This window comes from Setaria viridis, chromosome 6, assembly GCF_005286985.2.
Source record: "Setaria viridis chromosome 6, Setaria_viridis_v4.0, whole genome shotgun sequence".
Lineage (NCBI taxonomy): Eukaryota > Viridiplantae > Streptophyta > Magnoliopsida > Poales > Poaceae > Setaria > Setaria viridis.
The window spans coordinates 35,256,442-35,282,654 of NC_048268.2; the positions used below are offsets into that span (position 1 = coordinate 35,256,442).

The window sequence follows — 26,213 nt, forward strand, 5'->3', positions numbered from 1 at the left end:
CCGACGCCGAGGTAAAGAGTGAGAATAACCCCGCTGTCAGGAGGTGGATGAAGGACCTCAAGGTGGTTGCCTACACTAGTTTGCCACACTAGCATTCTCCGCCCAAGAGAAGCTACAGTTATCTGTCTCACTCTCTCCTTCGCTCCTCGTCCGGCCCAGCAAATGACAAGGCCTAGTTTTCAAAACATGATATCTGTACGTACGCTGGCGATCTTCAGGCTCACACACTCAAAAATTTAATAGATTGTGTGTTGTCCTTCAACAATTATCAAAGTTTAGAGACACAACCAATGTCTGACAATCAGATTGTGAGAATGGTTTTACACTGTTCAGCAGTCAGCAGCTAATGCTGGCGAAATCAATGTAAGAATTGCGGCGAAATCCACAGTTACAAGCTCAGGTTACAATTCAGGAACATTTGTACTTCACGTAACCATAGAGAACTCAGGCACAAGACGTGCACGCTGGTCTTGCTATCCACAAACACGATGGCACAAAAATGGTTCCCACAAGAGGCGTATGTTTTGCATCGTGAGGTGATGGAAAACTGAACCATCTAAGTGTTGCACTTCCATCTGGACGTTGGTACGCAGTTCAGGTACTGGCACCAGTGGCAGCTGTCGTTCCCATTCTTTCCCTTGAAGAGCATTGCCAGGATAATCACAAATCTGCATCGTAAAGTCACGTTTGTCAGGCTTAAGTTTTGATTCTTCTAGCGACAATGCAAAGTAAGTACGGCAGTAGTATACAACAATGCTATCTGTGGATACCACATCACCTATTAGTCTATTACTAAGTGAGATGTGAACTATAGATTTCGTGTGAATGTGCAATTGTCTTTGATGGTTGAGACTTACCCAACTACCAGCAATATGAGTGCAGCAACCCACAAGACGTACTGGTACAATTTGTACTTTGGAGCTTGATTAGTCTGAGGTAGCTCGTTGCGTTCCATCCAACCAAATTGAGGTCTTGCGAGCAGCACAAATCCAAGAAGAAATCCAGAAGCAAATCCACCAATGTGGGCAAAATTATCAGCATGGGGTAATATCCCAATGGCCAAATTAATTGCAATTATGAAAAGTAGAGTTACGATTGCCGCTGCCTGCAAAAGAGAATCGTGTGGAACTTAGCCAAAAAAAAAAGAACTGAGAGAAAAACACAAACAGGTAAAACAGTACACATATATATGCCTCCTGCCTCCTGCTGACCTTGTTGGAATAGATTGTCCAGTTCATAATAAGCTCCGAAAGCATAGATCCAAGGAGGCCAAACAAAGCCCCAGAGGCACCAACAGAGATGTAATTACTCCGTAGGAAGAGTGCAGAGAGCACACTGCCGCCAAAACCAGATATCAAGTAGATGACCCCAATGCGAACTTGCAAGCCAGAAAACTGGAGTGAGTTGACAGTAGACTACCGCCAAACCAGATGCAAGAGGTTTTGATGAAAGGTAAACATGGCATGATTCCAACTCCACCATAAAATGGAAAGAAAATGATCCCTAATAACATGTAAAACCTGACTACTCCTTAAATGAATACCAATAAAAAAAGTCATATTTGGATTACTTCTTAAATGAAAGCAACATTCTCATGTTGAAATCCTAAAAATAAATAGTGCATTCAGAAACCTATTAAGTGGTTCCACCACAAAGCCATGGCAGAAAAGAAATACTCCATGTCTACTTACTTCAGATTTACTTCAGCTTTCCATAAGTTCCAAGACAGAATCAGCTAACAGTGTTTCAATGTTAAAACATAAAGTACATCGTCCGAACAAAGATTAATATTGCAAAACAATAGATGGACAAGTATTGAACTCGAACCGAAAAGGTTGATACTGTGGTAATGACAATGCGAACCAACAATTTCAAACAAGAAGCTCACCAAACCCAAATTGTTGCTCAAGTCGGATTCCGATGAATACCAAGCTTAGCATGTTGACTACCAGGTGGACTAGCCCAGCGTGGAGCCATATACAGCTAATGAGGCGCCATCCTTGGTGCTCATGAACTACTTTGGCCCAATTAAGAGCTCCCATCTTCTCCAAGCTGCCCAAAAGAATGGAAATTTTGAAACAAAACCTTGGTGCGGATTGTTATATTTTAGATTCACACAATGCACAATAGTACAGTTTCAAGAGAATGCAGTCCTGGTCTCAGGTTGGTCTCTAATAAACTGTCTCACATGATGGGAAGAGAACAAGCACAGATAAAATAACCTTTCTCACAGCTAAAGATAAAAAAACAATCCAGATCTTGCATGATCTTGCACGAGGTAACAGTTCGAATACAAAAGTCTAAAATGGCAATATAACCTGGTCACTTAACTGCCCATTCTAATTGAGAAAAAAATACAGATGTATCTATCAAAAGTGTACTAGCAGCAGTTTTTAACTGTCAGCAAGGGACGTAGACACTAGAAGACAAATCTCTGAAGAATAGAACATTCCAATGCTGACTGAATCTGAATTGTTCAGGTATTGACTTTGCCAACGCTGAAGCTATTAGGCTAAATCGAATGTTTCGGTAGAAATCTACTTGCTACAAGGGGAGCAGTTTGCATCATTTACTCGTCATTTTAAAGATCTATAAATAGTCACCATGGCACAATGACCCTCGTATGTCCAATCGATCTGAATGGAAAAAGGACCAAGTAAACAGCAACCAGACGCGGAAGATTCCGGGCCGTACAAAAGCCCCAACTTTTGCTGGCGTTTAGGCTTGAAATCGAGCCAAAATGTGACCTTTGGCTCGAAATCTGGCACCAGACCCGGCACAAACCCCTCCCGAAACCCCAATTTCGCACCGAATCCAAACAATCCAGCGGAACCCGAAAGCCAATCGCGAGAGTGACGGGACGTACGTGGCGGAGGATGGCCCGAGTAGCGGGTTCTCCCGGAGCGGCTGGAAGGCGAACCGTCGGAGGAACCCGGCCGCGACGCACCCGGCCCTGCCGCCGAGGGCGCTCCCGTGGCGCGGGCAGTCGTTGACGAACATCTCGGCGGCGAAGACCGCGATGCAGGCGACGAGCACGGTGGGCACGAGCCACGGCCACCACTGCCGCTCGTCGTCCCCGGCGCCGTACCCCCGGCCGCCGCCGCCGCCGTACGAGCCAGGGTACTGGTAGTACCCCGCGCCCGCGGCCTTCGCCTCGCCGCCGCTTGCCATGGCTGGTGATGGCTTTCTCGACCCCGCGGCGGTGTCGGCGGCGTCACGCGCCTCCGCGGGGGCCTGCAGTTATAGCGTGCGGGGGTAGTGGAGTGGTGGGTGCGGTCGCGCGCGGCGCGGGGCTCGTCGCTGCTTTTTGGCTTGGCTTGGAAGCGAGGACGAGGAGGGGGAGGGGAAAGGGGAGGTGGAGTGGAGAGTGCGGTGGCCGGTGGGGGAGTCTCGAGAGTGCGATGGCTGTGGACTGTGGTGGCATGTGGCGCGGTTACGTTGCCGTGTTGGGACCACCTGTCGGTGAGTGGTGCGGCTCCGGCTCGGTTTGGCATTTCTGTGGCAGTGGAGCTGTGCACGAGAGCTGAGCTGCTTGGTTAGCCAACCGTCCTCTCCTCTCGCAAAGCAAAAACAAAACAAAAAAAAACACCGTCCTCTCTAAAAAAACTAACGCTTGCTTGAACAGACAGGACATGGCCATCTTCTTGAAGCAACCGGCCATTTAGATCGATGGAAGAGCACGGTGTGGTGTTTTAAATTTGGAAGTGGCGTCTGGAGAAGTGCAAGCCATTTGCGTCTAGAGAAGGTTGTTACAATGCGTCACATTTTTGCAACGTAGTATAGTAGAGCAATAGAAAACTGTGCGAAACAGCTAGAGTTTGACACCTTGCGAGTGAGTGGTTTCCAATCTAGGTAGACCAAAATGTACTCCCTCTGTCCTAAAATATATCTACGTTTAGACTTTTTTAAAATCAAATCTTTTCAATGTTAACTACGAATAGTAAAATAATAATGGAGACTAATAACATAAAAATGATGTTAATAAATTTAGGACCTGTCTTCATGTCAGGTGACTGAGATTTTGCTTTTCAATCAGTCACCATTATCAACCATTGGATGCTAAATCAATAGCTCAGCTTCAACAATGGCGGCCCGAACCTGTATAAATTTGTATCTTGTGTCCTCGCTTTTACCTTCGAGTTTCAAATTCGACGATTCCCTATCAACCAATCTATTACCTCGGATAATTTCCCTCTGTTTCGTGTTTCCTACTCGCCAAGTAATAATAACGCATCGGTTATCTGTATGTTGCGGACCCGTTAGGCTTGTTTGGATTTTTGTGGGCCTGTTTGATGTTGTCAGTGTAGAAATTTAAGCCCAGTAACAAGCCCAGCTATCTGTTACCATTGCAGACATCCAATTTTTGAATGTTTGATCAATTTTTACACCAATTTCACACATACAACATAAAAATACAACGCAGACACATCGAGATGCATTATTACTCATGGTTAATTCAGGTGTGTCAGGGAAAAAAAATCTTGCTGACATATTCCAACGTTGAATGCAAACTTTGGATGTTGTCCTCTTTTCTTGAAACTTGATACAAGTGGTCCTTGCTGAAATCCTGATAAGCCAACGGCCTGTTCACAATCATTAAGATTTAAGAACCTAAATGTACTGTCAAACATGCATCAAACTAATAAAAAAATTGCACAAAAAAGCTGCATGTTTGTTTGTGGTATTCTACTATTCTTAAATTAGTTTTGTTCATTCTTAAAAATATTAGAAACCCAACTATTTATCCGTGACTGATCTTACAATAACGGTAGTAAAAAAGGCACAATAAAAACAAGCTTTCCAGTTGTATATAATGGCCCATAATAATTAAAAAAAACAAGGTCCATTGCAATAAATATCGATCTGGTGTCCAGGCAAAAAAAATCGCCAGTCGTACAAAGAGATAGAAAACACTTGCCCCTCTTTTAACAACTTCCGCAGCTACAGCCTTTTTTCCCCTTGCAACTAGTTGTTCCACGTGCCTGCAAATAGTTTGCAATATTGAGACAATAAATATTCTGTGTTAAAATATCACATTTCAAAATTCTCCTTTATCGCAGAAGGAAAAATATTTGAAAGACATCGATTGAGAAAAAATGACTCTGAAATATTGAAAGGCTAAACGAGTGTACGGATGTTGTATGCATGTTCTATTGTAATGAATAGCAAGAAGAGGAAAAATCTAATCAACCAAAATTGGACATGAAGAGGCCATAAACCCCGAATCGAACACTAAGAGCAACTCCAACAGATCCCCAAAAAATTCTTCCCCAAAACGAGGTATTGGGGGCTATGCTAAAACAATTTTTCCTAAAAAATATATCAGCCCACAGCAGATCGCTAAAAACTACTCCCCAATAATTTAAAAGAGGCCACGTCATCGGATTGGGCCCATTTAGTATCCGTTAATTTTTTTTCTCCAGTACCGGAGCCCGTCAAAAATCTCTGGTACCCTACCACGCCGCTGCCCCGCACGGACGCCGCCAGCCCCCTGTGCGCACGGTGAAGCTCTGGCGCAGGTCTGGCAGCCCCTAGGATACCTGGTGCGTGTGCGCACGGTGAAGCTCTGGCGCAGGTCTGGCAGCCCCTAGGATACCTGGTGCTTCGTCCACGTCCTGGATGTGCGCAGTACCTGGTGCTTCCTAGTCCACGTCCTGGATGTGCGCAGTACCCGGTGCTTCCTAGTCCACGTCCTGGATGAAGGTAATCAGTAATGATTAGGCATCATTTGTATTTTGTTTTTTTTTGCGTCACATGCTATAATGAGGATTCTGTCGTAACGATTGGCCGCCAATTTCTAGGATAAACAGTTGCTTTGATCTCCAACTATAATTCGAGATAGGTGAAAGGGAATTGCTATGAATCGACGAAGCTTTCCGATGCATCTAGTGTTGGATTCGTCGTCAGATGATGACAGTGATGATTTCTTAATCTCTATTACTCATGTGGCCGTGAATGCGAATGAGTCCGATGATGAAACAAAACATCGTGGTTCTATCATAGGTCATCAAGTACTTCAGCGAGATAGACAGACGGGGCATCAGAGGTTGTATCAAGATTATTTTTCAGATGATCCTACGTACGGACATAGTTATTTCAGACGACGGTATGTAAACAATAGATTTATTTGGACCATTTTAAAAAAAATTCATATTATACATGTGTCTCATTACTCTTGACATGCAGGTTTCGAATGAGGCGTACACTGTTTGTACGCATATGGAATGCCGTAGAGCAACATGATGAATATTTCGTTCAGAAAAGAAACGATGCCGGTGTGCTTGGCCTTTCTAGTCTGCAAAAGATTACCGCTGCATTTCGGATGTTAACTTATGGAGTAGCAGCTGATGCTACAGATGATTATATCCGTATTGGTGAGAGTACTGCTATTGAGAGTCTGAGAAGGTTTGTCAGTGCTGTTGTTGAGATTTTTGGAGATGAGTACTTGAGATCACCTAATGAAGATGATACTGCTAGATTACTTGCCATTGGAGAGAGTAGAGGTTTTCCTGGTATGCTTGGGTCGATTGATTGTATGCATTGGAGGTGGAAAAATTGTCCTTCGGCATGGCAAGGTATGTATACCGGGCATGTGCATGAGCCTACAATTATACTTGAAGCTGTTGCAGATAAAGATCTTTGGATTTGGCATGCTTTCTTTGGGATGCCTGGTTCCCACAACGACATCAACGTTTTGCACCGGTCTTCTTTATTCGCACGGCTAGCTGAAGGTCAAGCTCCAAAGGTGAATTATACCATTAATAATAATGAATATACAATGGGTTATTATCTTGCTGATGGCATATATCCCTCGTGGGCTACAATTGTGAAGAGTATACCTGAACCACAAGGTAGCAAGAAGAAATATTTTGCAACTGCCCAAGAAGCTTGTAGGAAGGACGTGGAACGAGCATTTGGGGTTTTACAGTCTCGTTTCGCTATCGTTAGGGGGGCAGCTCGATTTTGGGATCAAGATACCATCGGACAAATCATGAGGGCTTGTGTCATTATGCACAACATGATAGTTGAGAATGAGCGCGATGAGGGAGATGATTTAAATTATGATGGGGTGGGAGAAAAGGTGAATATTTCTCACGATGAAACACCTGAACTTGAGGAGTTTATTAAAAATTACAGGAATATAAGGGACAAAGATATTCACAATCAGCTTCAAGATGACCTCATTGAGCACCTGTGGCAACATCATCCAGACCTCTACAAATGATTGTCTATAGTTCATAGTAATTGTCCGGATTTTTTGCTACGTTATGCTTCAATAATTTTTGTTACGTTATATTTTTTTTAGTTTGAGATAAACCATACAGACATACATAATTCTCTTTCAATAATTGTTACTTTCATAGTCATTCAGTCTCCATGTATTGCTTCTCCAGTGCCAAGTAAATGCGCTACACATCATCTTGTCAATCGGCACTAGCACGGTACATAATTCAGTCTTTCACGGTACTAGCAGCAAATACTTTCACCAAGTATTTATTTTCAAAAATAGCACAGGCACAAGACCATATCCATGCACTCACGGCAATTAAATTGACATTAATTTATGTCACCAACCACTCACAGAGCGATAGACATATAATAGATAATAGCTGAGTAAATAGGTTCCAAAGTGAATAAAATAAGTCTGTAGTTGGAAAATAGTTCCTAAATCAACAAAACACAAACATGATAGTAATTAAGCACTAGGCATAGATAGTCGGCTCATGATCTCAGCCCGCAAGGACATGTAGTATTTCTTTTGTTCATCTGGCATGGTAGTAAGGTCCATGGTCATAATCCTCTCTTCATCCCTCCTTTTCTGCAACTGGACCTCCTGGCTCCTCAGCTCAATAAGTAGTTTTTCATTTGCAACTCGATCCTGTTCAAGAGCAAATGCTTTGTTGAACCTCTCCTCTTTTTTTAGCTCCTTCTCCCCATCAATTTCTTTCTTCTGTACCCACATATTTTCTAAGGTTGTTGTCACACTTTTTTTCTTCTCTTGTAGCAGTGCTGCTTTTGCCTTCTTCTTACCAATTGGCCTTGTCAGTGCATTATCTTCTATGCCTTGAACCTCACCTTCTCCTAATTCACTTGGTAAACTTGCACTTGGGCCAGCATTTGAGCTTGTCTTCTGCTTCTTGTTAGATGTTTTACCAACAGCCAATTCATCAATTTTAGCAAGCCATTTTGGTTGTGTTCTCAGCTTATTCCAGCAATGCATGAACTGGAATGCTCTTTGATGTTCGTCTTCAGACTTGTACAAAGCACATGCCTCTGCAACCTGCACACACCAACATCCAAGGGATATTCATATATGATATATAAATATAAAATAGTCGAAATAAAACCTGGTACTGCATAGTGAGTAAAGTACCTTATCTTGTATTGTAGTACCACTCTGACGTCTTAACTCAATTCGTGATAGACATCCACAAAATTTGTTCACAGCTTTTTGTATGGTCTCCCACCGATGCATCAGCGAATTCATGGTACGCGTAGAGGGGCACGTCTTGTGTTCATTGAAGTACTCATATATACGAGACCAATACTTGGCACCCTTTTGATCTTTGCCTACGACCGGATCCAAGCTTACATTCAGCCACCCAGAAACCAAAACCTCATCTTCGTGGTCACTGAAATTCTTGGATCTCTTATGGTTTGGCCTCGCGGAAGGAGCTGCTGGAACTTCTTCAATTGCCTGTGACTGTTGGTCAACATATGTGTTGCTATAATTATGAAAATCCCCTTGATTGGTTTCATCCGTCATCATGTTGGAAAAATATCCATTTCCTGCAAGCATTTAATCACTGATAAGCTGATGAACAGAGGTTCCTGGAAAAAAATGGACAGACAGCTAGTTCATGGAACATGTTCTCTCTAGAATCCATCCTCTAGTAAAGTTAGCTGTCAGCACATAAATGTCAGTACCACTTAAGAGGATAATAACTAAGTAAAGGCCGGTTAAGAAAGAGTTGTGAGAAGATGCCATTGGTAACATGTCTAAAAAGGTGCATCTGTTGGAACCTGTGCAGCTCTGTGTATTTTTCATCTGTTCACACACAGAGATCTATGTTTTTAAACTAGCTGTAATTCCAGTTTGCGACTGAAGTAGAGGTTTCATTTGTTCTCACACAGCATCTGAAGTAAATGTTCTTTTCTACAGTCTTCTTTTTTTTTTACAATACACAGGAGAGGTGCTGTGTATATTTGTAGTTCTTTTCTAGTTTGATTTTGACCAGCACCATGTTGAACCTACCTTCCATAATCTGTCTTTGGTTGGAAAATGCCTAACATAGCAGCCTTTCTTTTTTTGGAGAGTTGGATATTAGCTACAGTTCTGACTTTCTGGTGTTGTTATTTGAAAGATAAATGCCTAAAATAAACCTAGTACTTTGTAATGGCGTTCTTAATAATTTTAGAGCCTTTATTTGTTGAAATATTCATTGTTGGATGACTAATCACTTGAGAAGGATCATGGTGTATATCTGATAGACGTCTCTTGTTGACCATGTTCAGTCATGACCAAGAAAGGAATGGCATTTTCATAACATGTTACAATAATTTATAGCCACACATTTGGTTTAATCTTGCTTTGTGTTCTCCAATATTCAAAAAATTTAGCATGGGTCTAAAAAATTACCAGTGACATTTAACATCCATCAGCGGCAGCCATCACAATCCTAACCCAACAACCTAGTAAGACTGAGTTAATTCAGTAAGACAATTTCAGTCAAATGGTAATATGCTGCATCAGACAACATCATTGCTTTAATAGGTAAAATTCATAGGACAATTTCAGACAATGTCATATGCTTGCATGTCAAACTCTTACTCATCAACTCTGAGATATAAACTTTAATAAGCCGACATGCATTGCTTAGTCCGGATTACCCTAGAGAATTGAAATGAGTAGCTTATGATTCATACCATTCCCAAATGAGTTGTCGTTGACCACTTGTTCGAAGGCAGCTGAGGGGTCACTGGATACGGAATTGAAATCGTCGCCGGCAAGGGCTGCCATCGGAGGACCACCAGCCAGATCGAGGTCGTGGTCACCGCCGGTCCATTGAGGCATGTGGTCACCGCCGGGCCATTGAGGGTGCTGGCCGCCGACGACCACCACGCGCCGTTGAAGCATCCCTCCGCCGCGTCTTACTTGGCCTTGCCGGACAGGAGCGGTTGGCCGTGGTGCCTGCATCTGCACAGGCAACAAAAGGAATTAAAATCAGCTTCATATCTAGCTCATCAAAACTGTACAAAGTATGCTGTAACTAGTGCAAAAGTAATTGCTCTCCAAAAAAAATTAATGCACAAGTAATTCCACATGATCTGATTGCAGCAATGCTGTCCTAAAGCATTAGTACACGGATGAATAAGAAACTTCTGGAAAACTAAGTTGAGTGCAGTATGCTTAGGACTCTAAATCAGGTGCTCTCAAAGTGTGGCACCATGTGGAATGTCCTTGCAATTTCAGAACTAGATAAAAAAATTCAATGCAACTAAGTTTTTATTTAAGCAAAGCAAATGCCTCCTCTATAAGATTTCATGACTATGCAATACTTCTGTTAGTGACTTCTCTCTTTAGTTAACATCAGAGTACTAGGAGACCGCATTTGTCAGGTGAATAATCCACAGACATTTAACATCAGAGTACCAATCCATGCCACCACAGGATATTAATCCTTGCCGATCCAGCAACTGCTATGCCACACTGAAATTCTAATTGCCAATACAGATGCAAAAGATCAAGGGAGGCACTTGATGAAACCAAGCTAATTGCTGCCTACTAGTTTCCTCTCGCCATTACTGCAGCCTCTTGGGGAGCTTCGACGGCGGCGTGGCGGACGGGGACCTGGCACTGGCAGCGGCAGCGGCTGCGCCGGCCCTGTCGATGCGGACCATGAGGGCGGGCGCCTCGCCGGACTCGTCGTGAAGCAGCTCCGGCGGCACCGCCAGGAACATGCCCTGCTCCGCCGCCACGAACCCACCGGACAGGTTGCTGCTGGCCACCATGGACGTGACCAGCGCCAGGTTCTCCTTGTTGCCCTCGACCTCCACCCAGAGCTTGCAGCGGAACTGGGGCGCCCCCGCCACCGCGTCGCCGCCCGCCCTCACGCACACCAGAGACGGGACCAGAGAGCAGAGAGCGGTGGAGATCTGGATCGCTCACCGGAGAGCCGGAAAACGGCCTGGCTACGCGACCGGGCTGGTTCCGGCGAAGTCACCCCGCCGGGAGAGGAGGGCCGCGTCCAGGCCCGCCGTCGCCTAGCGCTCGCCCGTCGTCGGGGGAGGACGGCGCCGCCAGGAGATAAGCGCGCGAAAAAAAAGAGCGGGCGCGGGAAGGAGCTCGCGGAGGATTGGGGGAAGACCGCGGCTGCGAAAATATACGGGGCGAGGTGGTGTTTTTTAGCATCGCTAATTTTTTGGGGGAGTTTTGGGTGGACTGTTGGAGTCCGTTTTTTCTCTTTTTTTCCCTAAAACAGGTATTGGGGGTAAGATTAGCAGTCTCTTGGAGTTGCTCTAACTGAGTTCAAAATCGAATGCTAACGGACAAACAGATCCCCAACAAAGCTCAAAATAGGACATATCTCTAATTTGGCACAGACAAGACCCTACTAGACTAATGGATCCTCAAATTGAACCTAACCAGACTACAAATCGAATCTAAATAGACCATAAATCGAATCAAAACCCCTCAAAATCGAACTCAGATCGAGCAAAATCGGCCACAGGTCAAACCCTAGCTGAATCCAGTTAGACAACAGCAAACTACCTGGATGCCAAAGAACACCCGTTGTCTTCTAACGAGGTTGCCGATTCGCTGCTCACATGCCCTGTCTACCTCTTCCGTTTCACCCCTCCACCGAATCAGGAAGGGGAAGAGGGGAAAGCACAGGCAGACTGTGGCTCCCGTGGTGTCATCGCCGGGCCTCCGCCTACGCAGTGAAATTGCGCGATGTATTTCCATACGGATCAAACATACCAGAGAACAAAGTTTTATTCTCTGAAGGAGAGAAGGACCTTAAGGATTGGCAGTCCCCAGAACAAAGAGGCTGTTTTTTTTTAACAACAGCTTGTTGTTTCTTCCAGACCTAGAAAATGACACTGTGATGATCTAGAAACACTAGGTCACGCCACGTGAACTATGGTCATCGGAGAGCCCATAATCATCCGTCATCCTCTGACGGTAAACGGTGACCACCAAGTGGACCGGCCTAGCTGCTCGGATGCCGCGTCAGCCGCTTCCTCCCGGCGCGAGGCGGCCGGTGCGGGGCTCGGCGCCTGCGCCTGCGCCACCGCCGGGGCCGGGGCGAGCGGCCCCCGCACGTTGGAGAACTCGGAGCGGCACGGCACGTCGCCGCAGGTGAGGTTGATGCCGTCGAGGCGCACCCCGGTGCACGGCCTGTCCTCGCTGCACAGCAGCTGCACCGCCAGCGGGGTGCTCGACGTCCCCTCGATCCGCCGGAAAGTCACGTCGCTGATCTGCACCAGCGACGGCTGCCGGCGCCGGCGGGCGGCGTCGTCAATAATGTTTCTTCCCTGATCTTATCGTTCTTATGTGATAAGGAAGATAACGTTCATTCGTGTCGCGGCCACCGGCGTTGGTTACCTTGTCGGCGTCGGAGCAGTGGTCGTGGGGGCAGTAGCGCTGGTCGATGATGATGGGGTTGGAGACGTTATCCATGGTGATGTCCTGGAACTTGATGTTGGACGCGGCGCCCGGCGGCGACCCCGCCCACGTCTTGATGCGCACGCCGTTGGTCGTGCCCGTCACCGTGCAGTTCTCGATGACCAGCCCGCGCACTACGTCCTGCTCGCCGCCGTCCTTGCCCAGGCTCCCCACGCTGAGCCCGTGGCCGGGGCCGCAGGCGACGCCGCGGACGACGACGTCGGTGGAGCCGGGCCCCACAGACACGCAGTCGTCGCCGGTGCCGATCACCGAGTTGAGGATGCGGACGTGGCTCGACAGGCCGACGTGGACGCCGTCCGTGTTGCGGCTGGCGGCCGGGGCGTGGATGCCGAGGCCCTCCGCCACCACCCGGGTGCAGCGGCGGAGGTTCACGTGGAAGCCCCGGCTGTTCACGAGCCGCAGGCCCCTCAACGTCGAGTTCGTCACGCCATCGAAAACCAGGGTCTGTAGCACAATGGCCGCCACCGGCCGATCATCTTGGACTGTTCCGCCATCGAAAACCAGTGTCGTCGATCGAGAAAAGAAAAGGGAGCAAGTCTGTTCCGGTTCGTTTACCGTCGTCTTGGACTTGGCCTTGCCGCTCTGATGATGGCCCTGGCCGTCGAGGGTGCCGGCGCCGGTGACGAGGAGGTTGTTCAGGCCGCTGAACGTGATCCAGGCATCGTCCGAGAGGCGGCAACCGCCGCCGCTGCCGCCCGCGCACGGCTGGAGCACGCCGTCGATCACCACGACGGGCGCGTCGCCGTTCCTGCACGGCCCCTCGAACTGCACGGCGCCGGCGGCGAAGGTGCCCTTGGGGAACAGGAGCGTCGAGTTGCCGGCGGTGGAGCCGCACGCCGCGCGCCACGCGGCCAGGAAAGCCTGCTCGGCGAGCACACGCACGCGGTTCAGAGTAGACAAAGATTTAGCTGAGAAAATGCGATGATGTGACGGGATTAAACGGCACTCGCGTCTCTGTTGTCCCTGTTGCTCGGCGCCGCTCCGTACTCTGTCACGTCGAAGACGCTCGCCGCTTGGTCCTTGCCGCGTGCGTTGCCGCCGGTGAGCAGCGCGAGGACGGCGAAGAAGAAGGTGATGGCCTTGAAGGTGCTGGCCATGGCGTCGGAACAGAAATAGATGAGACCCGAGTAGCGTGAGAAAGAAGGTTCTTCTCGCCTTATATGGCCAGCATCATGCTATAAGTGGTGGAAGAACTGAAGCCATTAGGCTACTGTAACCTCTAGGATTAATTTGGTTTGATCGCCTCTAATTGGAACGAGTTCGGAGGCTTAAATTCTCCGTTTCAAACAAAAATAGCTGCAGTTTAATGACTGCTTGTAACTGCTCCTCTGAGATCAATCAATCGGTGATTTCGCGGGGCTAAAAGTGCTTGACAGTGCTCGCCATCAGAACAATCGACCTGTTCGGCTGGCCTTATAAGCCGGCTGAAAAACTGAAATGGTTGATTTGTTATGAGAGAAAAATACTGTTCGGTGTTTGATAAGCCGGCTGATAAACTGAAGCGAACAGGCTGAATGAGTTCAATAGGCAGAAACCATGTTAAGGTCCCGTTTTCTTCCACTGACTTATTTTTAGCACCCGTTACATCGAATGTTTAGATACTAATTAGGAGTATTAAACATAGACTATTTACAAAACCCATTACATAAGACGAATCTAAACGGCGAGACGAATCTATTAAGCCTAATTAGTCCATGATTTGATAATGTGTTGCTACAGTAAACATTTGCTAATGATGGATTAATTAGGCATAATTAGGCTTAATAGATTCATCTCGCCGTTTAGATTCGTCTTATGTAATAGGTTTTGTAAATAGTCTACGTTTAATACTCCTAATTAGTATCTAAATATTCGATGTGACACGTGCTAAAAATAAGTTAGTGGAAGAAAACGTCCCTAAGGGAAAAATCCTATGCTGTATGGCGCACTTGGATCCTTTGCTCGGCACTGTATCGCCTTCCCGAGCGAGGATGCACATCGACCATGTGAGTTTTGGTTTCCTGGCCTGGACATCTCGGTGTCTGTGCGAGTAAGTTTTCGTCGCTTGCTTCCGCTGGAGAGCCGCCAAATCGGCTTTGCCTGCCTAACCAAGCCTCTCGTTATTTGCGCCAGCGAGGCGAGGGACCTCCGGAACCAAGCGCACCCATAGTTTCTCTCTCCCTTCTACCGCCATCTCTCCCTTACCGATTGTGTTTCTAGTGAGTGCATATAATTTCAAGAAAAAAAAAAGAGTTCGGTTGAATGCATAAGATGGATATAACATATACATGAAACCATTAGTTTGAGTTGGGAGAAGACCCAATCCAATCCTTTTATGTGGTTGGATCCCTTGCCAGGATTTGTATACTCCCTTATGGTTTGTAACCTCGCTGCACTAGTGGTGAGGTAACGATAGTGTCAGCTTTGAGCTTCAAAAAAACATCATCAGTGTTGCCAACTCGTTTTGTAGTCAAGAGGTCCCATTTCCATTCCTTTATAGCAACTTCGTCAATAATCTTCAAACCAAAACCTAAACCAAAACCTCTAAAGGTCAAATGGAGTTCTCTCTATTTTTTTAACGGCTACAAAAATATCTCCATGGATAGAGGGCTCCATAGAGACCTGGAGGGTGGTGGGAGTAATTTGGAGACCTTCACAAAATGAGGAGCCAAGTAGAACGATTGCTACAGTGTGTTTTTTTACTTGGAGTAGGGAGCTGTTTAGAAGATCCTCTCGAGTTGCTCTTACCAAAGACCCAAACTACGGCTTGAACTACCCTTTTATTTCATTGATCCGTAAAGAAAGGAACAAGTCCCACAGAGGTATTGTTTCGAGTCGAGAGGAGATGGATAGAGAGGCCTGAGTTTCCTCCAAAATAGAACAACTAGCAATTGTGATTAGATGGGCCAATTGTTTAAAGGAAAAGGATTAGATGGGCTAGAAACATGAACTTCAAGAAACTAGGCTTGACAATGCAAGGCAGTCGGCCCAAAATAGTGACACGTCGAGCAAATTTTGAGCGGGCTAATCTGAATCGGGCGAACACACACCAGCAGGCGATTTGACACGCGCTCATCGCGTGACACACCGACCTAGCACTGACGATGCTTGTTTACACTAGCACGCTGCTGACGTGGAACGCACGGACGGGCCCACAGCTGTTCCGAAACGAGGAGCGAAACGTAAGCAGTGGTTGCCGGCGGTGGCACACCACGCGTCGCCGTCGCCGTCTCACACCCGACCTGGCTTTGGAAGAAAGCGCATCCCGCACCTTCTAGTAGGCGCGGCGCCCAGATATTTCTCGCGCTGCGGAATATCTTCCCATTTCCCAACTCTGACCAGCGACCAACTCACCCCCCATCTAGAGACTCCACCCCACGTTTCCATCGGACGATCACTTCCCCACATGCTCACGTACACCAAATTTAAACCCCAGGAGCCTTTACAGGCCAAAGGAGGAGGCAAAATGGCGGGACTTCATTTGTTGTTTAAAAGGGTAGGACTGTTCGCTTCAGCTTATTCAGTCGGTTTATCAACCATCACTTCAGCTTATTCAGCCGGTTTATCAACCATCAAATAGTATTTTCGTCGGTTTATCAACCATCACTTCAACTTATTCAGCCGGTTTATCAACCATCAAATAGTATTTTCCTCTCACAATAAATCAGTCGTTTCAGCTTTTCAGCCGGCTTATAAGCTGAAGCGAACAGAATATTTTGATACGTTGTTTCAAACTTTAGAATATTCAATGGATCATTGCACATTTGAATAATACTGTTGCATGAACACATGCAGTCGTTTTACATGTTCATTGATCGTGTGAACAACGCTAGATGGACGGAGGGAGTAATTCACATGGTAAGCTAGTAGTTTTATGGCTCTCTCTGCTATAGACAGAGGATGTGCTACAGTAGTATGAAGAGAACTAGCAAGAGGTTGTTACTGCTACAGAAGCACTTGAGTTTTACATGGGGTCAATAAAATCTCCAGCTGATTAGAGCTCTCCTCCTTGTGTTTACTTCTACCTGCTGTTGCATCCATCACAGTACTTGGCAGCATTTGTAATTTACTGAGAGCGAGCGATGGCGACGAGGCCGCGTCGCGTCACCTGGAGTTGGACCCGTCGTGGTCGCTCCCGGCGCTGCCCGCCGACCCGTTGCAGGCTCGGAGCGGGTGGTACACGGGCCTGGGCCGGTAGATGGGCCACGCCTGCGGCGGCTCCGTCGCGTGATCCTTGAACTCCTGCTGCTGGTGGTGGTGGTGGTCGGGCGGCGCGTCCACCGGCTCCGCCTTCACCTCCGCCGCGCCGCGGCTCACGGGGTCCTCCACGCCGCCGTCGTCGCCGTTGCAGCTCTCGTCGCGCGCCCGCTTCCGCCCGATGGAGACGCCGAACAGCCTCGCGCCGGCCTTGCTGCCGTCGTCGTCGCCGTGCTCCGTCCCCGCCGCCTCGGTCGGCTCGGCGGCCGCGGGCGCGGGGGCGCCGCGGCACGAGGGGAGGAGCTCGAGGACCGACGGCAGCAGCGGGGGCGTGGCGGCGGCCTCCGACGACTCGCCGGAGCAGTTCCCTGCCGCGGCAGCTGCAGCCTTGGCGGCCTCGACCTGCTGCGCGGCGGTGTCGAGCTGCTGGGTGGCGGCGTACTTGGACATGAGGAGGAGGATGTTGTTGCAGAGCTTCTTCATCTGGCCGAGCTCCCGCGCGAGGCGCGCGTTCTCGCGGCGGAGGCGGTCGTTCTCCTCGCCCACGTCGCCGCCGCCGGAGGCCGCCGTCCCGCCGGAGCCCGACCCGGACGGCGCCTGCGGCTGCAGCGGCGGGGGCTCCGGGGACGAGCTCGACGACAGCACCTGCTCCTCGCCGGAGTACACCGGCGAGCCCACGGGCAGCGCTATCGGGATGGCGGCGGCCGCGGCCACCGTGACCGCCCCCGTCGCCGCCGCCGCCGGCGTCACCTTCCGGCGGTGGATGTCGCAGAGCAGCCGCTTCTCCCCACGCCGGAAGCAGTCGTTGGCGAACTCCCACCGGTCCGGCACGATCTTCCTGAACCCCTGCACCGCAGACCACACGAATCAATTAGCACCATGCCGAGACGACACACAAAGATAAAAAAAAAACAAAGAAAGAAATTTTGAGATCATCGAGCGATGATCACGCACGTAGGTGTTGAGCTGCCGCACGAAGCTGGAGAAGTTGTTGTGCTTGAAGTACTTGGGGAGGAGGTCGCGCGCGAACTCGGCGGGGCGCCACACGACGAAGGCGGAGCCGTCGTCGTTCCACGAGATGACGTCGTCGACCGCCGGGTCGTCCACCAGCTGGTACGTCTTGGTGAGGAACGGGGTGGGCACGGACCTCTGCACCGCGGCCCCCGCCGCCGCCGACGGGGCCACGCCATCCGCCGGCTGCGGCGTGGCCGGAGGCGGCTCGCCCCCCGTGGCTGCTGCGGCGGCGGCCTGCTCGGCGGCCATGGCGCCGCCGCCGCCGCCGCCGCCCGAGCAGATCTGGCCGGGCGACACCGTCGCGCCCCTGTCCGGCCGGCGCGGCGAGAGAGAGAGAGAGAAGGATTGAGAGAAACAACGGAAGGAAGAAAGGTGGTGGCTTGGCTTGGCTTCTGGAAGTTTCCGGGTTGCGTAGCGTGGGGAGAACCAGCGGGCGGTTACAGGAAGAGAGAGAGAGAGAGAGAGAGAGAGATAGCCGAGGCGAGGGCGCGCAGCGCAGGAGACGGGAGAAGAGGCACGCGGTCGCGGAGGAGGCGCTAATAAGGCGAGGGCGACCCGCCACTCGTGCCGAGAAGAAGCCAAGTCGCGCGGTGGTTCCCCCGTGGAGGGAGGGAGGAGGAGACAGGAGAGGAGGGGAGTCAAGCGAGCGGGCGCGGCCTGGCCCGCCGGATGGGAGCGCGGTGGAGATGGCGGCGCGCGGTGGTGGGGGCGAGGAAAGTGCGAGAAGGTTCCGCTGTTTTTTTTTTTACGCCTGGACCCCCCCGGTCGGGTCGGGTTGGTTGGTTATTCTGGAAGGTTCAGGGCCGGGCGGAGGAATCTCTAATCTAGACTTTGGACACGTCTCGTGCGCCCGTGGGGCCCGCCGCCTCCTCGACGAGACAGACCACGCAGCTGAGCTTGCAGCAGCTGCAACGAGACTGAAAAAAAAATCTTTTGTAATAAAAATTTCAGTTCAACTATTTTTTAAAAAAGAGTATGAAAAATGTTTGCAGCAGTTACCTGTCTTTGTGGCACGCAAGTGATGCATCAGTGATTGATTCTAGATGAATTGCGGGGCTGCCTGTCTTTCAGCAGATATTTTGCAAAGGGAGGACCGACTTAAATGGGATTTTTTCGGCGTCCGTCTCACAGCTTTTCTGCTGCCGAGACCCGAGATCTTTCGCTGATCCGGATCACACTCCATCGCCCTGACATGGACAGGTGCTCGGCCGGCGGATGCTGCTAGGCGCTGCTCCATGCCTTGCCTGCACAGAGAGAGAGAGAGCGAGAGAGAGAGAGAGAGAGAGAGAGCAGGATCAATAGTGGACCAGTACGTATACTCGCTGGATCGCAATACAGTAAACTGGAAGGAAAAATGTTCTCTCTTTTTTCAGAAAGTAAACTGTACTGAATGGTTTACTCGAGGGTCCGTGGTTGAAATTTTGATCCCGAAACTCTGGCGATCCTAAATGGTTTGGTTGGCGCTGCTGAATTACCAGTTACGACGATGGTGATTGGTATCGGCGTTGTTTTCGCCGTAAAGATCGTAGGATCCAGCCCATTCGACAATCGGTCGATTTCTCGGTAGGCGAGAGTTGTAATATTTTTTTTTTTTGACGGAGGGAGTAGAGTCTCAGGGAAAACAAAGAAGGGAGATTACTATTGAGTAAAGCTAAACTAAAGCCAACTGAGGTGCAGAGATAGTCAGAGACCGAAGCCTTCTTTTGTCTGTTTTTGCGGTGAGGTGATCTCCGTTTACGCGTTGAGAGTATCATGCAGTGGCACAAGCTTCTTGTGCGGTTGAGACTTTTGGGGCGCGCTGCGCGGGAAGACCAACAGAAGCATATTCTGGTTCAACCGGGGATTGTGGAGCCGTGTCCGGAGTACCGTAGGATGTTGACCGGCAACGTTCAAACGGCACGAGCTGCTGATGATCACCATGCACGTGCCTGCTGCCACCTGCGAGCTCCGGCTCCGGCTCCGGGGTGGGGCGGTCAACCGCGACGACGAGGGCTGCTGCTGGTCTTGGCCGCAGATGATCGATGCCAATCTGCTCTGCTGCCATGGCGTGGCAGAGCGAGCAGGAGAAAGGTGATGGGTTTTGACTCGGCCTGATGCCCTGATGCTTCCTGTTGCGGAAGTTGGGGGCGGGCGCTTTCGTGCTCGTCTCGCCAGAAGCAAAAGCTTTCCTTTGTTTGAACGTCTTGCTTGAGAGAGGGAGGACCCAGCAGCACCAGCGCTTTGCTAGTTTGCTGCTTTGTGCAGGAACGATACAAAGCATTGTACGAGATCTTTTTCCAAAAAGAGAGAGAGAGAGAAAACGGTTGTTCCGCTTCCAGAGAGAGAGAGATAAAACGGTTTTTCCAGAGAGAGAGAGAGAGAAAACGGTTTTTTTTTCCAAACTCATCACTGTATCTTCCGCTTCAAATTCGTCCTCGTCGAACTAATCTCTTCTCTGCTCGTACCAATTTCATTTGCCTGTATTCGTGGGAACGGTTTGTTTGTGCACTAGGCCGCACCCAACCACGATTTCCCTTTCTGAGAGCAAACCATCAGTTTTTTTTTCTTCTAAAAAATATTTTGACGTGTCGGAACCCACAACAAACAAGCAAACAAACAAACAATAATTAATATAGCGAAAGAGTGAGTCATCATGAAAGATTTCAGCACGTCTCCACCAGGGGCCCAGCCCACATCAGATATGGCGCAGCCCATGAATCAGAATACCGAGCCCAGCTGTCCAGCCTCTAATCTATGCATGCATTTCTGGCTACTCAATGGCCCAAGAAATTCTGCCTCTGTTATGCCTGCATTTATGGCTTCTCAACGGCCCAAGCAATTCTGCCTCAATTCACATGGCCCATACTCTCTTAGACGGACGGACGGACGGAAAAGAATCTTACACCAAATAAGATACGGCCCATCTAATGTGTTGGTTTCTCTTTTCTCCAAACCAAAAAGTGTGCCCAGACCCCAGGGTCAAGTTGTGCTTATACTCCCTCCATACAAGGAAAAGGAAGTCGTTTTGAACAGCGACACGATCTCCAAAGCATTACTTTGACTCCTTGTTTTTATAAAACTATTTATCCAAAAGTGATATATGTATATTTTTATAAAAGTATTTTTCAAGACAAATCTATTTATATGGCTTTCACATTTTCAAACTCAACGACTTAAAAGTTATTCATGATTTATATTTCCAATGTTTGACCCAAACTTTGTCCAAAACGACTTTCTTTTCCTATACGGAGGGAGTATGTGTGCGCGCGCGCTGTGCGCGTTCATAGGTGACTGTACTTGCACGTTTATACGTGCCTTTTGTCCGAATTGTTTTCCCACATCGACAAACAAAGCGAGCAAAGCAATTAGAGATTGACAGCCCGTTCAGCTGCACTGAAAAAACCGTTTGGGCTGATTTCGGCTGGGCTGTTCAGCTGCCGCACTGCAGCCGTTCGGCTGCCCATGGCACCTTCGCACCTCATTTTCTCTCCCTCTCTTATTCCGTTCGCAACAACGCAAACTTTATCCACCTCGCTCTCCCTCTCGCTCGCTCTCCTGCAACGCAGCCAGCTGCCTAGCTGCCGAACCAAGTGAATTCTCATGTGACATATATTGCCACCTATTAATGTACGTGCATCGATGAGATGAACCCTGAATAAAGAACAAGAATGGAGTGCTTTTAAGGCTTCTTTGGTTGCGATCCCGACGAACCTGCCCGAACCAAGCAGCACTCCCAGCGCTCGATTCTGAGCGTGTGGGGCTAGAACGAGCTACCTGGATTGAGCAGCTCCAGCCAGGCTGAATCACTTTAGTCCCCTCCTAACCTCCTCCAAGTCAGCTGGCTTTACAGGGTTTCCTCTGCACCTACTCGCGCCATCATCCAAACGGAGCCTACTGCCCGACTCTATGCTCAGCCCTCCGTAGAAAAACAAGACTGCTCCAAGTGGAAGCTGCAAGAGACAAGAGGGAACGGGCAGCAGCCACGCCTACATGCAAGGCTCCGTTCCGCTGTCGCCAGCCATTCCGTGCTGATAGGCCATCGCGACTTCCTCCTCCAAAGTCGCTGGCTTTACAGGGTTTCCTCTGCACCTACTCGTGCCATCTTCCAAACGGAGCCTACTGCTCGAGCTATACTCGGTATTCCGTAGAGAAAAGAAAAAACAAGACTGCTCCAAGTGGAAGCTGCAAGAGACAAGAGGGAACGGGCAGCCACGCCCACATGCAAAGGCTCCACTCCACTGGCAGTTGAGCGCCTAAACCTCCTCACGTGAGCTCCTTCAGCAGTATCATACTGATTACTGAATACCGATGCTCCTGTCATCGTCCACATACTACCAGTGTACTACCGGTTCCATGCATACGGTCCATACCTCACTGACAGAATCCAGGGAACATTTCTGGTTCCTGCACACCTAACCGGCCTGTAACAATGGTCCTGAACCTGATCTACCGGAGTACTTTTTCCCAGCCAGATTTTACGACCAAAACTTCAGACAGACTGACAGATGAGAATCCACAACGTGGCCAGCCTCGATCTCCAGGTCTCCGGGGTACGTGGTGTCAATGATTAAAGGCAGAAGGGCAGCATCAATCAAAGGGGGAAAAGGCTACGGAGACTGACCCGGGGGGTAATTTCAGAAGAAACAACCGACATCTTTTTACTACCATGTTCTATGAATCCAGAATCCAGATCTCCTTCCACATGGGGGTAAAGCTGCTGGTGCTGGTTGCCTGAAGTTTCGCCTGTGGCTTCACTGTGGATGGATGGATGGATGGATGATTCTCTGATCAGATCTGTCCGGACTGTCATTTGACAATCATGTGCGTGTGTGGTCACGAGGATGAACGAATGCATGATCTTGTGCGGATGAGTGGAGTAGTTGAGTACTGACAAGGTATACCTACAAGTAGAACCGTCCAGCATTGCTTGCTTTGGTGCCCAGATTGAGTCTAGAACAGTAGCCTTTAGAAAAAGGGGCCAATGTTGGGGACACAGCTCAGCTCAGCTCAGCTAAGAAGGGTGCACAAACATCTGCAGTGTGGTAACATGACAAACCATTTACTGAACTCTTGAGCTATATCAGATACAGGGAACAAAACTAATTGACTAGTACAGAAACACGTTGGAGCTGCAAATACCCGATCTCCCAATTCATGAAGAAGATGGATCACGCAGAGTGAATTCACAACTAATCAAATCAAAGCACGCTTCGATATCTATATATCACACTTATTAATTTCTATGCAACCCAAGCTATATCCACGCAAAATCAGACGCAAATCTCTCGTTTCCGCTTCAGAGGAAGAAGCCTGCTGTTCGGCTTCTTCTCAGGCGGCGGCGGTGGCTGCTGCTGCTGCTGCTGTTTCTTGACCGCCTCCTCGGCCTTGGCGCGGCGCCAGCCGAGGTGCGCCGCGAGGTTCTCGACCTCCACCTTCACCACGTCCTTCCTCACCCCGATGTCGGTGATGTACCTGCCGGCGCAGTACACGCCGGCGGTGACCGCGGCCATGCCGAGCGGGCCGGTGGCGAACAGCTTGAACGGGGTGGAGAGGAGCGCCGCCAGCGGCACGCCGACGGCGGACGCCGCCTGGCCGCTCCGGCCGATGTCGTCGCCGCCGGCGGCGGGGAGGAGGCCCGTCTTGCAGTAGAGCGCGAAGTCCTCGCAGTTGTTCTCGAACACGTCGTAGTCGCCGAAGCCGTTCTGGAGGAGGTGCATGGCGCGGCGCACGGCGGCGTCGGGCCCGCCGTCGGCGCACGCCGTGGTGCAGGTCCCGCCGCGGAGCTTGGCGAGGAACACGGCGGGCGGAGCGCCGTACTCGAACCGGTGCAGCGCGCCGCCGCGGAGGAAGCAGTCGAGGCAGGTGAGCACGACGCCGCTGTCGGGGAGCTGGAAGCCGCAGTCCGGGAAGGTCGGGCACTCGTCGGGGCCCTGCGAGAGGAGGCTCGACACGGCGATGGCAGAGTCCAGGCCGGCGGTGCCGGCCTCCTTCTTCCGCGTGAAGTGCACCACCTTGCTCCCGCCAACGTAAATCCCTAGATGATACATGAAACATCTTGCTCGCGTGAACACTATGACTCCATCGTGATCGAATTCATGAGTTGCATAATAATAAATATGGTCACATCTCAAGGTCTAATAATTTAATGATCAGTCGGAACTTCTTCTTTTTAATATAATCGGTAGCTCCTCTGCCTGGTTCGTTTCAAAATAATAATAATTCGGCGACAAATTGGATCTTGGTCAATTATGCACATTCTTGCGGCTCAAAGAAACAGTCTAATTTTCGGAAGTGGCATGCATTGCAACGACCGGTTGAACCCAAAAACTTAATGACAATTCTCTTATGCTAACAACGGAGGATCTAGCGACGAAAAGGGTAAGAAAATAAACTAGCACACACACATTGGATCTTGCATCGGTCCATCCATGTGGAGAAGAACCCCATTGCCGGCATACCATTCCCGACACACGACAATGTCTAGGATGGACGTCCACAATGTGCGCGGGACAAAAAATGCTGGTCCTATGGCAGCGCATAGCGACACAGTGTGGAAGTGGAACACACACCTTTACGCTTCCAAAATGGCCGGTGAGGATCGGAGATGCAAAGTAAAAGAGGCATGCGTGGTAAGGTAAGGTGAGTGGTACTAGCTCTCAGCTGGAGGACACATGCATGTAGGGCAATGCGTGCGGTAAAAGTCATAAGGCAGGCACCTGGCTTTGATCGCTAATGGTGGTGTGAAGTTTACTTACTGACATGTCGATAAGGATTCTTTTTGTAAAACGGCTTAAGCTCCTGAAATCGTCATTAATTAGAACACCTCATCACTCAGTTACACTACGTGACTAGCAGTTCCTATGGAGCTAATAACAGTTGCAGGCAGTCGAATCTGAAAAAGGAAGTACGACAAGGAAAGAGTTATGCATGAGCTGGCCAGCGATGGGTGTTTTGTACGGATGCTGGGTGGGCAGTGGCGCAGCATTCCGTCGAGCCGTCAAGGCCATTTGCGTCGGCGGATCCTGGCTGTGCGTGGCCAAACATTGCCATAGGCATAGCTCAGGAGTTTCCAGTGTGGGTGTGAGACTCAGACTCACTGAGAGGTCACTGCTCGGCAGTTACAGTGCTGCTGCCAGTGACTGAATGGCTGATGATACGGCCATGGACAGAAATTATATTGCAACGGTCAAGGCCTCAAGGGAGCAAGGCGAGTTGAAAGTTGAAACCGAGAGCTTCAGACCAGCAGCTACTCTGCTTGTGCCACTGAAATTTACAGGAATATAATCGAGCAGAGCAGCACGGCGTTTTGCAAGCAGAATTGCAGTGGCACCTTCTGCGATCTCTCAACTATACCCACCCGGAAAACGCGAACGCCGCGTGAGGCGCACAGCGGAAGCGAGCGAGGTTCACGCTCTCCCCGCGGTTTTGGAAGGCGAAGCTGAGCCAATGGCACCCGCCGGTCGGGCCTGCAGCGGCGGCATTGCTAACCGGTAATGTAGGATGAGGCAGAGGAGGAAGAAGGAAGAGAACGTCGTCATACCGTGGTGGGAGTAGGTGTAGCCGGCGCGCCAGGTGTAGATGTGGTCGCCGGCCTTGATCTCCGACCGCTCCACCCGGTGAGACAGCAGCCCCATGTCTTCTGCGGCTGCGCCTTCCCGGCACGCCGGCCTAATTCTGCTAGCTTCTTCTTCCTCTGCAAACTCCGGCCACGCCGGGCGAGACACGGGAGGCAGCGCTGTGCTGTCAGCCTGTCACTCACATGGAGGTGGACGAGGCGACGCCTTGCTGCTTGACGCGAGTGAGAAAGGGTAAGGCGAGAACGTCGCGGTCTGGAGAGTGGCGAGGTGAGGACGACTGACCGGCTGTGAAGGAGCCGAGCAACAAGAGGCGTCGCTCTCACTCTCCGCTCTCTGCTCTCTCTCTCTCTCTGATCCCCGGTGGTTGGGGTTGGGCTCGGCTAGAGCGGTGGCGATCCTCCCCGGGTTTGTTAGTTTATCTTGTGGACCGAGGTCTCGACATGTGCGTGGATGTGCCTGCAGCGTGACCTGCAACTGCAGCGCTCGGGATTCCCGTCTGAAGAAGTAGTATTCGAAGGCGACGCACACCCTGCTTTCTTTCTTTCCTTTCTTTTTTCACCGCAGCTGCTCGGGATTCGCGTGCGATCCCGGAAGGTGATGCATAGTAGTTGCAGACCCTCCTGACCTTATTTTTTTTTAACTCAGCTGGATTTGTTTACCCCAGTGTACTTTGTTCCGGTAATTCGTCGTCGTGCTAACCACACAACCATCATCAACAGGTCAATTTCATGCTTTGGAGGGGAAATACCTGCCTCCGGAGCTACGTCTGGGAACGA

At 49.7% G+C, this 26,213-nt stretch overlaps 6 protein-coding genes across 7 annotated transcripts; 1 reads left to right on the top strand and 5 right to left on the bottom strand.

Moving 5' to 3' along the window:
• Positions 1–213: 213 nt before the first annotated feature.
• On the bottom strand, positions 214–3,343 carry LOC117861033 (RHOMBOID-like protein 2). The gene is made up of 5 exons (XM_034744494.2): positions 2,867–3,343; positions 1,889–2,052; positions 1,212–1,378; positions 858–1,105; positions 214–668 (listed from the first exon to the last, which is right to left on the bottom strand). The coding sequence occupies exons 1-5, from the start codon at positions 3,169–3,171 to the stop codon at positions 557–559; spliced, it is 996 nt and encodes a 331-aa protein (XP_034600385.1). The 5' UTR covers positions 3,172–3,343; the 3' UTR covers positions 214–556.
• A 2,505-nt stretch (positions 3,344–5,848) lies between these two features.
• On the top strand, positions 5,849–7,295 carry LOC140223102 (uncharacterized). The gene has a single exon (XM_072294553.1). It carries the CDS (start codon positions 6,194–6,196, stop codon positions 7,223–7,225), a length of 1,032 nt encoding a protein of 343 aa, XP_072150654.1. The 5' UTR covers positions 5,849–6,193; the 3' UTR covers positions 7,226–7,295.
• Positions 7,296–7,576: 281 nt separating this feature from the next.
• Positions 7,577–8,779, bottom strand: LOC117861547 (glutathione S-transferase T3). The gene is made up of 2 exons (XM_034745116.2): positions 8,375–8,779; positions 7,577–8,281 (listed from the first exon to the last, which is right to left on the bottom strand). The coding sequence occupies exons 1-2, from the start codon at positions 8,768–8,770 to the stop codon at positions 7,697–7,699; spliced, it is 981 nt and encodes a 326-aa protein (XP_034601007.2). The 5' UTR covers positions 8,771–8,779; the 3' UTR covers positions 7,577–7,696.
• A 3,163-nt stretch (positions 8,780–11,942) lies between these two features.
• Positions 11,943–13,914, bottom strand: LOC140223111 (exopolygalacturonase-like). The gene is made up of 3 exons (XM_072294579.1): positions 13,642–13,914; positions 12,611–13,552; positions 11,943–12,498 (listed from the first exon to the last, which is right to left on the bottom strand). The coding sequence occupies exons 1-3, from the start codon at positions 13,786–13,788 to the stop codon at positions 12,175–12,177; spliced, it is 1,413 nt and encodes a 470-aa protein (XP_072150680.1). The 5' UTR covers positions 13,789–13,914; the 3' UTR covers positions 11,943–12,174.
• Positions 13,915–16,412: 2,498 nt separating this feature from the next.
• Positions 16,413–18,272, bottom strand: LOC117860021 (heat stress transcription factor B-2b). The gene is made up of 2 exons (XM_034743226.2): positions 17,822–18,272; positions 16,413–17,713 (listed from the first exon to the last, which is right to left on the bottom strand). The coding sequence occupies exons 1-2, from the start codon at positions 18,128–18,130 to the stop codon at positions 16,775–16,777; spliced, it is 1,248 nt and encodes a 415-aa protein (XP_034599117.1). The 5' UTR covers positions 18,131–18,272; the 3' UTR covers positions 16,413–16,774.
• Positions 18,273–22,893: 4,621 nt separating this feature from the next.
• Positions 22,894–25,928, bottom strand: LOC117859907 (protein LEAD-SENSITIVE 1). Of its 2 annotated transcripts, XM_034743102.2 has the most exons (3): positions 25,720–25,928; positions 25,401–25,645; positions 22,894–23,894 (listed from the first exon to the last, which is right to left on the bottom strand). In XM_034743102.2, exons 2-3 carry the CDS (start codon positions 25,492–25,494, stop codon positions 23,131–23,133), a joined length of 858 nt encoding a protein of 285 aa, XP_034598993.1. In that variant the 5' UTR covers positions 25,495–25,645; positions 25,720–25,928; the 3' UTR covers positions 22,894–23,130. The 2 variants fall into 2 exon arrangements, with proteins under 2 accessions (XP_034598993.1, XP_072150731.1); XM_072294630.1 differs by having other exon boundaries at positions 25,401–25,928.
• Between the last annotated feature and the right edge of the window lie 285 nt (positions 25,929–26,213).

Excerpts from the sequence above, each read along its gene's own strand:
- LOC140223102 (XM_072294553.1), top strand. The coding sequence starts at position 6,194 with ATGAGGCGTACACTGTTTGTACGCATATGGAATGCCGTAGAGCAACAT.
- LOC117861547 (XM_034745116.2), bottom strand. The coding sequence starts at position 8,770 with ATGATGACGGATGAAACCAATCAAGGGGATTTTCATAATTATAGCAAC. Across the intron at positions 8,282-8,374 it reads GTACTACAATACAAGATAAG|GTTGCAGAGGCATGTGCTTT; the intron begins GTACTTTACTCA and ends TGGTGTGTGCAG.
- LOC117860021 (XM_034743226.2), bottom strand. The coding sequence starts at position 18,130 with ATGGCCGCCGAGCAGGCCGCCGCCGCAGCAGCCACGGGGGGCGAGCCG. Across the intron at positions 17,714-17,821 it reads TGCGGCAGCTCAACACCTAC|GGGTTCAGGAAGATCGTGCC; the intron begins GTGCGTGATCAT and ends TCTGCGGTGCAG.
- LOC117859907 (XM_034743102.2), bottom strand. The coding sequence starts at position 25,494 with ATGGGGCTGCTGTCTCACCGGGTGGAGCGGTCGGAGATCAAGGCCGGC. Across the intron at positions 23,895-25,400 it reads CTACACCTACTCCCACCACG|GGATTTACGTTGGCGGGAGC; the intron begins GTATGACGACGT and ends TGTATCATCTAG.
- LOC140223111 (XM_072294579.1), bottom strand. The coding sequence starts at position 13,788 with ATGGCCAGCACCTTCAAGGCCATCACCTTCTTCTTCGCCGTCCTCGCG. Across the intron at positions 13,553-13,641 it reads GCAACAGGGACAACAGAGAC|GCTTTCCTGGCCGCGTGGCG; the intron begins GCGAGTGCCGTT and ends CTCGCCGAGCAG. Across the intron at positions 12,499-12,610 it reads ACTGCTCCGACGCCGACAAG|CCGTCGCTGGTGCAGATCAG; the intron begins GTAACCAACGCC and ends CGGCGCCGGCAG.
- LOC117861033 (XM_034744494.2), bottom strand. The coding sequence starts at position 3,171 with ATGGCAAGCGGCGGCGAGGCGAAGGCCGCGGGCGCGGGGTACTACCAG. Across the intron at positions 1,106-1,211 it reads GGACAATCTATTCCAACAAG|GCAGCGGCAATCGTAACTCT; the intron begins GTCAGCAGGAGG and ends TCTCTTTTGCAG. Across the intron at positions 669-857 it reads CTCATATTGCTGGTAGTTGG|ATTTGTGATTATCCTGGCAA; the intron begins GTAAGTCTCAAC and ends TTTACGATGCAG.